Below are 16509 nucleotides of genomic sequence, written 5' to 3'. Positions count from 1 at the left end.
GGCTGGGAGCCATGGCACATGCCTGTAATCCCAACACTTTGGGAGTCTGAGGCAGGTGGATCACTTGAACCCAGGAGTTTGAGACCATCCTGAGCAACATGGCAAAACCTTGTCTCTACAAAATTAGCTGGGCGTAGTGGCGCACACCTGTAGTCCCAGCTACTTGGGAGGCTAAGGTGGGAAAATTACCCGACCCGAGGAAGGCAAGACTGCAGTGAGCCACGATTGCACCACTGCACTCCAGCCTGGGTGACAGAGTGAGACCCTGTCCCAAAAAAAGAAAAGAAAAAAAAGAAAGTTGACAAAGGGTTTTTAAGTTTATGTATTTATTCCTCGAGTTAATGGTATTGTAACTTTTTCTGATTCTGAACAGTTGGCCTTTTAACTTCTGGTGTTATGTAAATATGAAAGTGATTTGTTGGGGCTTGATTTATAGTTTTGGGGATTTTAACAAATTGCACACAGGTGTCACAGTGGCTTTCAGTCTTCATTTCCCCAGCAGAACGTTTGTTGATTTTTAATTCACAGTGTGAGAAATAGGATTCAAACTTGAGAATCTGAAGGAAAACTTACTGTTTTAGCATTTTTAGAGGGAGATACTTGGTTTTAGAAATCATTGTAGTCTGTGAGAACTAAGAATTCATTGAAACAAAAATACAGCCTGCTTTTGACTATCAAAATCTTTTTAATTTTAACTTTTTCAGAATCATGTTTTTAAGTGGATTTTAAATGCTGAATATTGTTCTTTTTTTAACTTTATAGGCAGAACAGATTATATTTGATCATTTTTCTGATCCTAAATTTGTTGAACAGTTAATTACTTTTCTATCATTAGAAGACAGAAAAGGAAAAGATAAGTTTAATCCACGACGTTTTTGTCTCTTTAAGGTAACTATATTGTTTACGTATCCTCTTTATAATGCTTAGTAACTATTCAGTTTGTAGGTTCATAACTTATAAATATTTGATCAAAGCTAGCCATCTGCCTTGATCTAAAACGGCACTGGAATTTACACTGAACATGTACAGACTTTTGTTGTCTTTATTCCCTAAACAAGACATTACAACAAGTATTGACATAGCATTAATATATAATACAATTAGTAAACGTTGTATTAGGTCCTAAAAGTACTCTTAAGATGATTTAAAATATACAAGAGGATGTATATAGGTTATATGCAAATACAATACCATCTTATGTAATGGACTTGAACATTTTGGTATTTTGGGGTGGGGATCTTGAAACCAGATCCCCACATACACCAAGGGATGACTGTATTTGTCTTTAATGTTTGTTGTAATTGGCATTAGAAGGAAAAAAATACCCAAAACTATATGCGTTTTTTATGTTTAGTTGCTTTTTTTGAGGTGTGATACTTAGAGAGATTATTAATGTTTGTTTCGTTGGTTACATTTTAATGTGATATTTAAAAGGACAGTATTCTTACTATTTTAACTTACCGGAATTGTTAAAACAGTTCTAAAGGGGAGTGTGCGTGGAGTTTTTAAGCACATTAGTAATGTACAGAATAATTACAAGCAAAATTATAATTGAGATGATAGTCATTTGAGTACTGAAGAACGGTCTTTCTTTTAAAGGGTATATTCAGGAATTTTGATGATGCTTTCCTGCCAGTTCTGAAGCCCCATTTAGAACGTTTGGTTGCGGATTCACACGAAAGCACCCAGCGATGTGTTGCAGAAATTATAGCTGGTTTAATCAGAGGTTCTAAGCATTGGACATTTGAAAAGGTGATGTATTAATATTTGTACAGAACATTTCCTGTTAAAGCTATGTTACCCATTTTAGTGGCAATTCCCAACACATTAGATACTGATAATTAAAATATGAAATGTTCAGTGATATGAAATATGCCGATATGTAGACATTGCTTTTGATTACAGATTACAGCCTAATGGTCTCTAGGAACATTTACTATCTTTAAATTTTTGAAGTTTTTATCCACATTGGGGGAAAAAATTAAAAAAAAGGAAAAAGGAATTCCAGTTTCTGGAAAAAGAGGAAGATCCTGGAACACTGGTCCTACATTATTGCACTGTGTCACTCTGCTGGTGGTGCAAGTGTGCTTCTCCCTTCATTAAGCCATTCCAGCTTCTCATTAAGTCCTTTCTCTTAGCCTCCTTATCATTTATATTACTTGCCCAGTCTTCTAGACAGTTGGAGTTTGACTCTCCCTTTTAGAGTATCCCTCTTTTTAATTGTAAGATTTAGTTTTCACACACCTGCCTTTAAGGTTAGTTCGTGAGCAAAATACACCAGACTAAAAATAACCTGGTCAAATGTCAGGACCAGCTGAACATAAGGTAGACCACTATTTTGTCAAAGAGATGACACAAATAGGGTTTTTTGGTCAACTTTTAGGAGGACTGCAAACACTTTTGCTTACAAGAAACAATTTTATTTTAAAATGTCACATGTATTCTTGTCATCTGTTACATTACTAAAGCCACTCCTTTTTTTTTTTAATATTATACTTTAAGTTTTAGGGTACATGTGCACAATGTGCAGGTTTGTTACATATGTATACATGTGCCATGTTGGTGTGCTGCACCCATTAACTCGTCATTTAGCATTAGGTATATCTCCTAATGCTCTCCCCTCCCCCCACCCCACAACAGTCCCCGGAATGTGATGTTCCCCTTCCTGTATCTGTGTGTTCTCAGTGTTCGGTTCCCACCTATGAGTGAGAACATGCAGTGTTTGGTTTTTTGTCCTTGCGATAGTTTGCTGAGAATGATGGTTTCCAGTTTCATCCATGTCCCTACAAAGGGACATCTTCATTTTTTATGGCTGCATAGTATTCCATGGTGCATATGTGCCACATTTTCTTAATCCAGTCTATCATTGTTGGACATTTGGCTTGGTTCCAAGTCTTTGCTATTGTGGATAGTGCTGCAATAAACATATGTGTGCATGTGTCTTTATAGCAGCATGATTTATAATCCTTTGGGTATATACCCAGTAATGGGATGGCTGGGTCAAATGGTATTTCTAGTTCTAGATCCCTGAGGAATCGCCACACTGACTTCCACAATGGTTGAACTAGTTTGCAGTCCCACCAACAGTGTAAAAGTGTTCCTATTTCTCCACATCCTCTCCAGCACCTGTTATTTCCTGATATTTTAATGATCACCATTCTAACTGGTGTGAGATGGTATCTCATGATGGTTTTGATTTGTCTATTGATTTTGTTGATCTTTTCAAAAAACCAGCTCCTGGATTCATTAATTTTTTGAAGGGTTTTTTTGTGTCTCTGTCTTCTTCAGTTCTGCTCTCATTTTAGTTATTTCTTGCCTTCTGCTAGCTTTTGAATGTGTTTGCTCTTGCTTTTCTAGTTCTTTTCATTGTGACGTTAGGGTGTCAATTTTGGATCTTTCCTGCTTTCTCTTGTGGGCATTTAGTGCTATAAATTTCCCCCTACACACTGCTTTGAACGTGTCCCAGAGATTCTGGTATGTTGTGTCTTTGTTGTCGTTGGTTTCAAAGAACATCTTTATTTCTGCCTTCATTTCGTTATGTACCCGGTAGTCAATCAGGAGCAGGTTGTTCAATTTCCATGTAGTTGAGGGGTTTTCAGTGAGTTTCTTAATCCTGAGTTCTAGTTTGATTGCACTGTGGTCTGAGAGACAGTTTGTTGTAATTTCTGTTCTTTTACATTTTCTGAGGAGAGCTTTACTTCCAACTATGTGGTCAATTTTGGAATAGGTGTGGTGTGGTGCTGAAAAGAATGTATATTCTGTTGATTTGGGGTGGAGAGTTCTGTAGATGTCTATTAGGTCCGCTTGGTGCAGAGCTGAGTTCAATTCCTGGGTATCCTTGTTAACTTTCTGTCTCGTTGATCTGTCTAATGTTGACAGTGGGGTGTTAAAGTCTCCCATTATTATTGTGTGGGAGTCTAAGTCTCTTCGTAGGTCACTAAGGACTTGCTTTATGAATCTGGGTGCTCCTGGGTTGGGTGCATATATATTTAGGATAGTTAGCTCTTCTTGTTGAATTGATCCCTTTACCATTATGTAATGGCCTTCTTTGTCTCTTTTGATCTTTGTTGGTTTAAAGTCTGTTTTATCAGAGACTAGGATTGCAACCCCTGCCTTTTTTCGTTTTCCATTTGCTTGGTAGATCTTCCTCCATCCCTTTATTTTGAGCCTGTGTGTGTCTCTGCACATGAGATGGGTTTCCTGAATACAGCACACTGATGGGTCTTGACTCTTTATCCAATTTGCCAGTCTGTGTCTTTTAATTGGAGCATTTAGCCCATTTACATTTAAAGTTAATATTGTTATGTGTGAATTTGATCCTGCCATTATGATGTTAGCTGGTTATTTTGCTCATTAGTTGATGCAGTTTCTTCCCAGCCTTGATGGTCTTTACGTTTTGGCATGTTTTTGCAGTGGCTGGTACCGGTTGTTCCTTTCCATGTTTAGTGCTTCCTTCAGGAGCTCTTGTAGGGCAGGCCTGGTGGTGACAGAATCTCTCAGCATTTGCTTGTCTGTAAAGTATTTTATTTCTCTTTCACTTATGAAGCTTAGTTTGGCTGGATATGAAATTCTGGATTGAAAATTCTTTTCTTTAAGAATGTTGAATATTGGCCCCCACTGTCTTCTGGCTTGTAGAGTTTCTGCCGAGAAATCAGCTGTTAGTCTGATGGGCTTCCCTTTGTGGGTAACCCGACGTTTCTCTCTGGCTGCCCTTAACATTTTTTCCTTCATTTCAACTTTGGTGAATCTGACAATTCTGTGTCTTGGAGTTGCTCTTCTCGAGGAGTATCTTTGTGGCGTTCTCTGTATTTCCTGAATCTGAATGTTGGCTGAATCTGAATGTTGGCCTGCCTTGCTAGATTGGGGAAGTTCTCTTGGATAATATCCTGCAGAGTGTTTTCCAACTTGGTTCCATTCTCCCCATGACTTTCAGGTACACCAGTCAGACGTAGATTTGGTCTTTTCACATAGTCCTGTGTTTCTTGGAGGCTTCGTTCGTTTCTTTTTATTCTTTTTTTCTAAACTTCCCTTCCCGCTTCATTTCATTCATTTCGTCTTCCATCACTGATACCCTTTCTTCCAGTTGATCGCATTGGCTCCTGAGGCTTCTGCATTCTTCACGTAGTTCTCGAGCCTTGGCTTTCAGCTCCATCAGCTCCTTTAAGGACTTCTCTGCGTTGGTTATTCTAGTTATCCATTCGTCTTAATTTTTTTTTCACAGTTTTTAACTTCTTTGCCATTGGTTTGAATTTCCTCCTGTAGCTCAGAGTAGTTTGATTGTCTGAAGCCTTCGTCTCTCAACTCATCGAAGTCATTCTCCATCCAGCTTTGTTCCGTTGCTGGTGAGGAGCTGCGTTCCTTTGGAGGAGGAGAGGCGCTTTGCTTTTTATTGTTTCCAGTTTTTCTGCTCTGTTTTTTCCCCCATCTTTGTGGTTTTGTCTACTTTTGGTCTTTGATGATGGTGACGTACAGAAGGGTTTTTGGTGTGGATGTCCTTTCTGTTTGTTAGTTTTCCTTCTAACAGACAGGACCCTCAGCTGCAGGTCTATTGGAGTTTGCTAGTGGTCCACTCCAGACCCTGTTTGCCTGGGTATCAGCAGTGGTGGCTGCAGAACAGCGGTGGCTGTAGAACAGCGGATCTTGGTGAACCGCAAATGCTGCTGCCTGATCGTTCCTCTGGAAGTTTTGTCTCAGAGGAGTACCCAGCCGTGTGAGGTGTCAGTCTGCCCATACTGGGGGGTGCCTCCCAGTTAGGCTGCTTAGGGGTCAGGGGTCAGGGACCCACTTGTGGAGGCAGTCTACCCGTTCTCAGATCTCCAGCTGCATGCTGAGAGAACCACTACTCTCTTCAAAGCTGTCAGACAGGGACATTTAAGTCTGCAGAGGTTACTGCTGTCTTTTTGTTTGTCTGTGCCCTGCCCTCAGAGGTGGAGCCTACAGAGGCAGGCAGGCCTCCTTGAGCTGTGGTGGGCTCCACCCAGTTCGAGCTTCCCAGCTGCTTTTGTTTACCTAATCAAGCCTAGGCAATGGCAGGCACCCCTCCCCCAGCCTCCCTGCTGCCTTGCAGTTTGATCTCAGACTGCTGTGCTAGCAATCAGTGAGACTCCGTGGGTATAGGACCCTCTGAGCCAGGTGCGGGATATAATCTCCTGGTGTGCCGTTTTTTAAGCCTGTTGGAAAAGCGCAGTATTAGGGTGGGAGTGATCCGATTTTCCAGGTGCTGTCTGTCACCCCTTTCTTTGACTAGGAAAGGGAACTCCCTGACCCCTTGCACTTCCGAGTGAGGCAATGCCTCACCCTGCTTTGGCTCGCACACTGTGCACTGCACCCACTGTCCTGCACCCACTGTCTGGCACTCCCTAGTGAGATGAACTCAGTACCTCAGATGGAAATGCAGAAATCACCTGTCTTCTGCATCACTCACGCTGGGAGCTGTAGACTGAACTGTTCCTATTTGGCCATCTTCTACTAAAGCCACTCTTGAGTTACCTGTTTTGCAAAACATAATTCGTATCCCTATATGTTCTTTGAGATAAAGCTTTTTTTGATAAAATCAAAACAGTGCTGCCACTGGAAATTTTGTCTCAAACCATTCCTGCTGATTGAAAAATTCCTTCCTTCCTTCCTTCCATCCTTCCTTCCTCCGTCTGTCCTTCCATCCATCTGTCCATCCGTCCATCTGTCCATCTTCCTTGTCTGTCTTTCTTCTTTTTCTTTTTTTCTGGACAGTCTTAGTCTGTTGCCCAGGCTGGAGTACAGTGGTGTGATCATTGCTCACTGCAACCTCTGCTCCCTGGGTTCAAGCAATGCCTCAGCCACCTCAGTAGCTGGGATTACAGGCATGCGCCACCTTGTCAGGCTAATGTTTGTATTTTTAATAGAGGCAGGGTTTCTCCATGTGGCCAGGCTGGTCTCGAACTCCTGGCTCTCGAACTCCGCCTACCTTACCCTCCCAAAGTGCTGGGATTACAGGTGTGAGCTACTGTGCCTGGCCTTCATTCATTCTTTTAAAAAAAAAAATTCAAATTTTTTTTAGAAACTTAAAAAATTAATAATAGTGACTGTTCATGTTTATGGCGTACATGTGATATTTTGATACATGCACACAATGTGTAATGATGAAATCAACGTATGTCCTTTTTAACTAAAATACAGTCCATGGACCTGCAGCAGGGGTAGCACTTGGGAGCTTTTTAGGAAAGTAAGATCTCAGGCGCACTTGAGATGAATCAGTCTGCATTTTATCAAGACCTCAAGGTGATTTGTATGCTCATTAACCTGTGAGAAAATCTGTGTATGTAAATGCAGTCTCTGTACAACTGTACACGTTTTTAAGGGCTGTTTATCCCAGACTTGGAATTTGAAGATTATATCTCAGGCTGATTACTAAATTAAATTAAAATGTCATTGCCTCTTGCTTTAAGGTTTAATCAAATGATCTTGATAAACATGGAAAACTTGATTGAGGTTTTGTTTAGCCTAGCGTACTATTATACAAGATTTTTAAGAACACTTATCAGTCGTATGAGATATTTGTTTTGTTTTGTTTTTTTAGATGGAGTCTCACTCTGTTGCTTAGGCTGGAGTGCAGTGGGATGATCTCGGCTCACTGCAACCTCTGTCTCCCAGGTTCAAGCAATTCTATTGCCTCAGCCTCCCGGGTAGTTGGGATTACAGGCATGTGCCACTATGCTCAGCTAATTTTTATTTTTTTTGTAGAGACATGGTTTCGCCATGTGGCCAGGTTGGTCTCGAACTCCTGATCTCAAGTGATCCCCCTGCCTTGGCCTCCCAAAGTTCTCGGATTACAGGCAGGATCCACTGCACCCAGCCAAGAGATATTTGTTAAAGAGCCATGCAAAGTATTTACTCTTTTCTGAATATTTTTTGGGAAAAAAATTTCACCTGTACCTGGATATGTATGGTGATAATGTACTTTGCTGGATTATTTGGTTGCTCTAAAAAATGATTAGGGCCAGGCATGCTAGCTCATGCCTATAATTCCAGCACTTTGGGAGGCCAAGATGAGAGGATTGCTTGAGACTAGGAGTTCAAGAGCAGCCTGGGCAACATAGCAAGATCCTGTTTTTACAAAAAGTAAAAAAATTGCAGGGCATTGTGGCACACACCTATAGTCCATGCTCCTTGGAAGGCTGAAGCGAGTGGATCACTTGAGCTCGGAAGCCTAAGGCGACGTCGAGGTATGATCGTGCCACTGCACTCCAGCCTGGGCAATAGCATGAGACCATGTCTCAAAAATAATTTAAATGATATATCTATATGTGTATACATTTCCAGGCAAAGAAAGATATTTGAAGAAAAATATTCTGAGTGTCATTAACTCTTACCCATATATTTTGTTTTGATTAGGTGGAGAAGCTTTGGGAGCTTCTGTGCCCTCTGCTTAGAACAGCACTGTCCAATATTACCGTAGAAACTTATAATGACTGGGGAGCTTGTATAGCAACATCCTGTGTAAGTTACCCTACATCTTTCTTTGTCTAACTGATCTATTCAAACTATTTGATACTGTCTCTCAAAGTGTGTGAAATCTCATAACACTTCTTAAATCGTTTTGGGTTCTGTTTTTAAATTTTTATTTTTTATTTCCGTGGGATTAGAGACTATTATTCTAAGTGAGGTAACTCACTTCTTGCATCTTGAAAGTTTGTTCGTGCTTTTGTCATCTTATGTAATTGGAGATGGCTCTATTCAGCCTTTCAAATAAGTCTTGAGAAGTAACTCTTAAGTGATTATTATATCTTCTCTGCTGTGGTAATGCATTTAAAATTAAGTGACAATCATGTATTTGGAAATGTCACTTACATATAGTAAAAGCCACATAATACAGAGTTATAGGTATTATTTTTTATACCAGATATGTCCATAGCTTGTGTACTTTGATTGAAGATGATCCATTTAGCTAACAACAGTTTTCTCACTGTTAACTTGAACTACGATAGTCACATTTGAATTTGAGTCACCTATCAGTTTTAGTTTGATTTTCTTCTTCTATACAGTCAGCCCTCCATGTCCATGAGTTCCACATCTGTGGTTTCAGCCAACCTGAGGAGATGGAGAATATTTCAGAAGGGGGTGGGGGGATGGTTGTGTCTATAGTGAACCTGTTCAGATTTTTTTTTCTTGTCATTATTCCCTAAACAATACAGTATAACAACTATTTACATAGCATTTACATTGTATTAGGTATTACAAATACTCTAGAGAAGATTTGAAGTATACAGGAGGATGTGCATAGGTTGTATGTAAATACTACACCATTTTCTTCAGAGACTTGAACATCTGTGGATTTTGGTATCCTAAGGGAGTTCTGGAACCAATCTGCCACAGATACCAAGGGGCGACTATACTTATATATGTTTTTAGTATTTCTAAAATAATTGAATATGGCTGGGTGCACTAGCTCTCAACTTTAATCGCAGAACTTTGGGAGGCTGAGGCAGGAAGATCGCTTGGGGCCAGGAGTTGGAGACCAGCCTGGGCAACATAGGGATACACTGTCTCTACAAAAAATAAAAAATTAGCCAGGCATAGTGGCGCATGCCTGTGGTCCCAGCTACTTGAGAGGCCGAGGCGGGTGGATTACTTGAGCCTGGGAGGTAATCATACCACTTCACTCCAGCCTGGGCAACAGAGTTAGACCTAGCCTCAAAAATAAAATTAAATTAAATAACTGAGTATGACTTATTTACAGAATAAATAAATAAATGTCCCCTGTTTAACTGTTACATCATATTTTAAACACAGGAAAGCAGAGATCCCCGGAAACTTCACTGGCTTTTTGAACTGCTGTTGGAATCACCATTGAGTGGTGAAGGAGGATCCTTTGTAGATGCATGGTAAATTTTTTTAAAAACCTATGAGGTTAACACAAAAGGTTTTGTGTTAACGTATGTATAAATGGAAATGAATGGTCTCTACTTGTAAAGTCTAGATGAAGTAATTACTTTCTTCTGGAAGGTGATGTGATCTGGTTCCATATAACATGTGATACTTAATAAGAGTTATTTATTAGTTGGACAAGTAAGTGAGATGTAGGCAACCTGAGCAATTTAAACACAAATTAGAGTCAGCATTCTTTGCTGTCACATATTTTATTGGAATTGTCTTTTGTACTTTTGTGTCTTCATCACATCTTATTTTTCACTTTTTCCTGTTAAAAAGATAGAAAGAGAGAGTAATCATTTCAAGGAAAAACTGCCTTGGTTGGGGCATATGGTGCTGTAGAAAGTTAGACAATAGTAATATGGATAATTTCATTAAAAAGAAGAAGCACTTAATTAATGAGAAAACTTGAATTCTGATGTTTAAATATTAGTCGGCGAGTATTCTTAAGTCAGTATTTCTTTCAGTTGTCTAGTAGTGGAGATGAAATGCAAATACAGAGAAAATGATAGAGGAAAAATAAAATCTTCATAAAGAGGCTATTTTGAGTTGTGGATATTGTAGTATTTATTCGGTGAGAAAACGAAAAAGCTTTAAGTGAAATACAGATATTGGCTGTCCATACTGTCAATATGTAAAGGCAGAAAGGGCCTCCAATATAACACTACGATGCTTTAATTTTAGTCGACTTTATGTACTACAAGGTGGCCTTGCCCAGCAAGAATGGAGAGTGCCTGAACTATTGCACAGACTACTGAAGTACTTGGAACCCAAACTCACCCAGGTTTACAAAAATGTCAGAGAAAGAATAGGAAGGTAGGTACTGTTTTCTCTGTGGTATACCTCTTGAGTTCTTTGTTTTTTTTTTAATTGTAATAGCTAATACATGCTGGTTATGTTGTCAGTGGGTTTCATGGTGTCTTTCTCAAATTGTTTGCTATTGTGTCGTGGGAAACGATGAAACACTCTGAATGTAAACTAGGACAGCAGTGTGCTCAGAAGCCAGAGATGAGCAGTCACAACACCTAAGTGTTAACACCCCTTAATTATAAGGCTTCTTTTACCCACAGGCATAATCTAAGACCCACCCCAGGAATTGTCTTGGGACAGTTTACTTTGATTGGGTCATAACTTTTGAACCTCATTTTTATTTATGTGGCACCTCTTCCTATTATTAAGTATTTTATTTTGCAGTGTGCTGACCTACATATTCATGATAGATGTATCTTTGCCAAATACCACACCAACCATATCGCCTCATGTCCCTGAGTTTACTGCTCGAATTCTGGAGAAATTGAAACCTCTCATGGATGTGGATGAAGAAATTCAGAACCATGTTATGGAAGAAAATGGAATTGGTGAAGAAGATGAACGAACTCAGGGCATTAAACTCTTGAAAACCAGTGAGTGGATAAAATTAGTAGAAACTCAGTTGAAAACATTTATTTGATTATCCTGTGGAGTTTTTTCCACCGCATTTTTTATTGTGGTAAAATAGACATAATGAAAAATTTACTATTTTAACCATTTTTAAGTGTGCAGTTCAGTGGCATTAAGTACATTCACACCCTTGTGCAACCATCACCACCATTTATCTCTAGAATCCTCTTCATCATACAAAACTGAAACTCTGTACCCTTTAACAACAGCTCCTCATTTTCCCTCCCCTCATCCTTTGTAACCACTGTCTACTTTCCATCTCTGAATTTGCCCATTCTAGGTAGGTCATATAAGTTGAATCATAAGTCTTTTTTGTGTCTGGCTTATTTCATGTTACATAGTATTTTCAAGTTGAATGAATGAATTTCTGAATCATGTTTTGTCATTAATCTGTTACCCATTCATCTGTTTGCTGGATATTTGGGTTTCCACCTTTGGCTATTGTGACTAATGCTTCTCTGAACATTGATGTTTGTATAAGTACCTGTTTGAGTTCCTGCTTTCAGTTCTTTAGGGTATGTACCTAGAAGTGGAATTGTTAGACCATGTAGTATTTCTGTGCTTAAGTTTTTGAAGAGCTGCCAGACTCTTCTCCGCAGCAGCTGCACCATTTTACATTCCAGTCAGCAAATGCACAAGGGTTCCGTGTTCTCACCACTTGTTTTCTGTTTGTTTGCTTGCTTTTTTAAAGTATAGCCATCTTAGTGGGTATGAAGAGGTATCTTGTGATTTTGGTTTGCATTTCCCTAATGATTACTGATATTTCAAGAACCTTTGGCCGGGCGCGGTGGCTCACACTTGTAATCCCAGCACTTTGGGAGGCCGAGGCGGGCGGATCACGAGGTCAGGAGATGGAGACCACGGTGAAACCCCGTCTCTACTAACAATACAAAAAACTAGCCGGGCGTGGTGGCGGGCGCCTGTAGTCCCAGCTACTTGGAGAGGCTGAGGCAGGAGAATGGCGCGAACCCGGGAGGCGGAGCTTGCAGTGAGCCGAGATCACGCCACTGCACTCCAGCCTGGGCGACAGAGCGAGACTCTGTCTCAAAAAAAAAAAAAAAAAAAAAAAAGAATCTTTATTAGCCATTCGTATTTCTTGTTTGGAGAAATATCTACTCATGTCGTTCATTACCCACCCCTCTGCTGCCTTTCACTCTGTCGTCCAGGCTGCTTACTGCAGCCTTAACCTCCGGGGCTCAAGAGATCCTCCCACCTCAGCCTCCTGAGTAGCTGGGACTACAGGTGTGCAACACCACACCCAGCTAATTTTTAAATATTTTCTAGAGACAGGGGTCTCCATATGTTGCCCAGACTGGTCTTGAACTCCTGAGCTCAAGGGATCCTCCTGCCTTGGCCTCCAAAAGTGCTAGAATTACAGGCATGAGCCACTGTACCCAGCCCATTTCTGAATTAGATTGTTTTGTTGTTTTTGAGTTTTAGTTCTTTATTTATTCTAATATCAATCCCTTATCAGATACACAATTTAGAAATATTTTCTTGTATTCGGTGGGTTGTCTTTCTACTCTCTGGATAGTGTCTTTTTATGCACAGAAGTTTTAAATTTTATTTTGGGTGCTGTTATACTGCTTCTGAATAAGTGTCTAATTTATGAAGTAACATAGATGATCTCTTTCATAGCACCGAAGAGCTGTCAGAGTGGCTGTATGAGAATAACATTACAATATTGTTCTACTTTGTGGTCTGTAAATGGATAGTAAAGACTTACTCTGCATCTTTGTTTTCAAAATAGTATTGAAATGGCTGATGGCAAGTGCAGGAAGATCCTTTTCTACAGCAGTTACAGAACAACTTCAGCTTCTACCTTTGTTTTTTAAGGTAAGGTTTTGCTGAAATTAAGAATGCATCTCATTTTGACCTTCATAAGGAATTTGTGTTCATCATCAGATGGTTGAAGTTCTTCAGACAGTGTGAATTTTGATTGGATCTCTGAAAAGTAGAATGGTCACAGGAGAATCATTAGGTGATAGTGGTTTAATATTTGTTGAAATTGTGTTTTAATATTAGGTGACAGCAGGATTTTGACAGCTACATGAAAATTTAACAGAATATTGTTTTACCTGGTAGCTAATTTCTGAGTAATAGCAGATTAGAGGAACTATTGACAGTTAAAAGAAAAGCTACAAAGAAATTTTTTAATATAGCCATTTCTGACTTCTTTACTAATATAATCTACAAATGAAAATGTTCAGTATATTGTGTTTATTTTGCAACGTTAAAGGGCCCTATAACTGTTTCTAACAAATATCTGCAGGAAATCATTTGCCTCTGGTATCATATAATGACATTTTGTTAATGAAAGGCATGGCTTGAGGTGGTTTTATCTAATCATCTACTCAGGGGATGCAGCTAGTGGAACTAAGGTCACAGGTTGACTCATTAGTTTCCAAAATCATAGTTTGCAATAATGATATGGTTGGCTGTGGTTAGGAAAACAGTGTTAATTGTACATTCGAAAGGCTTGGCATAAACATCACCACTTTTTGACATTATTCATCAGTACAGTTATTATTATCTAAGGAGGAGGACCCTTATTATTGTTAACAAATGGCATGCTAAACTTTTGATTTGCTATAGTATATTTCGTCTTTAGGAAATTTCAAACAGTTAACTGTACCAGTAACTTTCAAAGATTGTACTACTAAAATACTTATAAGAATGCCATGCAGAGGATGATACCCATGAATGTCCCTGGGATCTTTTGGGGTATAAAAGTAGACAGTAGCTGCTAGTATATAGGTCCTTCTTACCTATAGGTCTTTGGTGTATGTAGGATTTGTCTGCCTAGTACTTATGTGTTTTTCCTCTGTCACATACCAAGCAGATGTAGAACATTGATAAATTCATAATGTGCACTGATTGTTAGGATAGCTGGGGTTCCATTCCTTTTCTTTCATTCAGAACAAATACAGGCAAGTATGTAAGAGTGAGGTTGGTAGAAGGATGATTTGAATCCACTTGAAGTTTATGAAAAAGCTTAGATCATTAGAAACCTGTATGATAGAGGCCGGGTGTGGTGGTTCACGCCTATAATCCCAGCACTTTGGGAGGCCAAGGCGGGTGGATCACGAGGTCGAGATCGAGACCATCCTGGCCAACATGGTGAAACCCCGTCTCTACTAAAAATACAAAAATTAGCTGGGCATGGTGGTGCACGCCTGTAGTCCCAGCTACTCGGGAGGCTGAGGCAGGAGAATCGCTTGAACCCGGGAGGTGGAGGTTATAGTGAGCTGAGATCGTGCCACTGCATTCCAGCCTGGCAACAGAGCAAGACTCCATCTCAAAAGAAAAGAAAAGAAAGCTGTATGATATAAGTTACCATTGACAAGCCTAACTTCTCACCTGGATATACTAATGTTGAGGATATACTTATACTAGGCCATCATGCTGAATGGGGCCAGAGGTACACAGGCATCACATCATAGTTGTTTTGCACATAAATCAGATGTGTAGAGTGTGAGGATAAAGAGAGGCATTTAAAAGAAACCTGTTTACTAAACCATGAGAGGAGCACAGAAGGAGTTGAAGGAGGAGGTCAGAAATTCCCTTTCCAACATATTTCAAATGCTTATAAGACTTATAAGTGAAGATGCTTTTATAAGTGAAGATAATGGGTAAACATTCAGAGTTCAGTGGAATAGTGCAGCCTGGTGGTACAGACTTAAATGTCATCAACAGAGATGGTATTTAAAACCATGAAATTGAATGAGATCATCAAGGGAATGGGTGTAGATGGAAAAAAAAAAAAAGAAATACAAGAATTGAGCCAACATTCGCAGGTTAGGGTGATGAGAACACAACAAATAGAGATGATTCAGTTAGCATATGCCTTATAACTTACTTTATATGAACTAAATTAGAACCGTTTAAGAGGACTAGATTATTTTCAACTGTCCAAAGTTTAAAACCCACATCACCTTTCTTGATTGTGGATGGTCAACAACATTCATATCAGAGGAGAGACCAGTGAATGGCAGCTTATCACATGGACCCCACCCCCACCCCCCACCCCCTTTTTTTGAGACAGTCTCACTGCAGTGGTGCAGTCATGGCTCACTGCAGCCTCAATCTCCTGGGCACAAGCAATCCTCCTGCCTCAGCCTCCTGAGTAGCTGGGACTACGGGCGTGCATAACCATGCCTGGCTAATTTTCTCAAAAATTTTTGTAGAGATGGGGTCTCATGTTGTCTAAATTGGTCTCCAATGGTCCTCCCACTGTAGCCTTCCAAAGTGCTAGGATTACAGGTGTGAGCCACTATTTTTGGTCTCCCATTCCTAATTTAATAAAAAACAATTTCATTACTTTGAAGCTTGTGGAAAATTTCAGTAACAGTGTAAGTTTAATTTCTCTCCTTTTTAAAAGAAATAAATGCCTTTTGAGAGAAAACTTAGAAAGTTGGAGGGGAAGGCCGGGCGCGGTGGCTCAAGCCTGTAATCCCAGCACTTTGGGAGGCTGAGGCGGGCGGATCACGAGGTCAGGAGATCGAGACCATCCTGGCTAACACGGTGAAACCCCGTCTCTACTAAAAATACAAAAAATTAGCTGGGCGTGTTGGCGGGCACCTGTAGTCCCAGCTACTCGGGAGGCTGAGGCAGGAGAATGGCGTGGACCCAGGAGGTGGAGGTTGTGGTGAGCCGAGATCGCGCCACTGCACTCCAGCCTGGGGGACAGAGAAAGACTCCGTCTCAAAAAAAAAAAAAAAAAAAAAAAAAGTTGGAGGGAAATATTCATAAACTACTATTACCATTAATCTTTTTTTCTTAAAATTATTGTGAGTTTATAAAAGCAGCACATATTCATAAAAGTGTAAGATAGACTGACAAGACTAATTGTGTATGATAACAGCCACTGTTCATAGTTTTATTGGTATTTATATTATTTATATTTATATATATTTTTTGTATTTCCTCAAATGTTATTTTCCTACACAGTTGTTTGTCAGTAGAGTCATGCCAGTAGCTCCGCAGCTTCCCTTTTATGAACCTAATGAATATATTGTATGTACCTTTCCACGTCAGTAAGTGAATACTCGTTATTCCTTATGTGGCTTTTAGAATTTAATATCCTTTGCTCTCTAGTAGTAGATGTTTGGTTTTATGACAGTTGTTCACCAGGTAGACAACAAGAGGCAGTGAGCGGAGTCA

The 16509-nt window shown here is 39.8% G+C and overlaps 1 protein-coding gene across 3 annotated transcripts in view; it reads left to right on the top strand.

Moving 5' to 3' along the window:
- PSME4 (proteasome activator subunit 4) overlaps positions 1-16509 on the top strand; it is a 114388-nt gene that overhangs the window by 79930 nt on the left and 17949 nt on the right. For all 3 annotated transcript variants that reach the window (XR_004033313.1, XM_030827575.1, XM_030827576.1), the window contains 7 exons: positions 763-888; positions 1600-1752; positions 8371-8475; positions 9769-9860; positions 10591-10722; positions 11101-11309; positions 13097-13182. Coding sequence is in view for 2 of the 3 variants with exons in the window: in XM_030827575.1 (XP_030683435.1) it covers positions 763-888; positions 1600-1752; positions 8371-8475; positions 9769-9860; positions 10591-10722; positions 11101-11309; positions 13097-13182 (903 nt within the window). In the remaining variant the exon portion in view is untranslated. The remainder of the gene's footprint in view (positions 1-762; positions 889-1599; positions 1753-8370; positions 8476-9768; positions 9861-10590; positions 10723-11100; positions 11310-13096; positions 13183-16509) is intronic.

Source organism: Nomascus leucogenys, chromosome 14, assembly GCF_006542625.1.
Source record: "Nomascus leucogenys isolate Asia chromosome 14, Asia_NLE_v1, whole genome shotgun sequence".
Taxonomy (NCBI): Eukaryota; Metazoa; Chordata; class Mammalia; order Primates; family Hylobatidae; genus Nomascus; species Nomascus leucogenys.
This window is presented reverse-complemented; position numbering and strand designations above follow the sequence as displayed.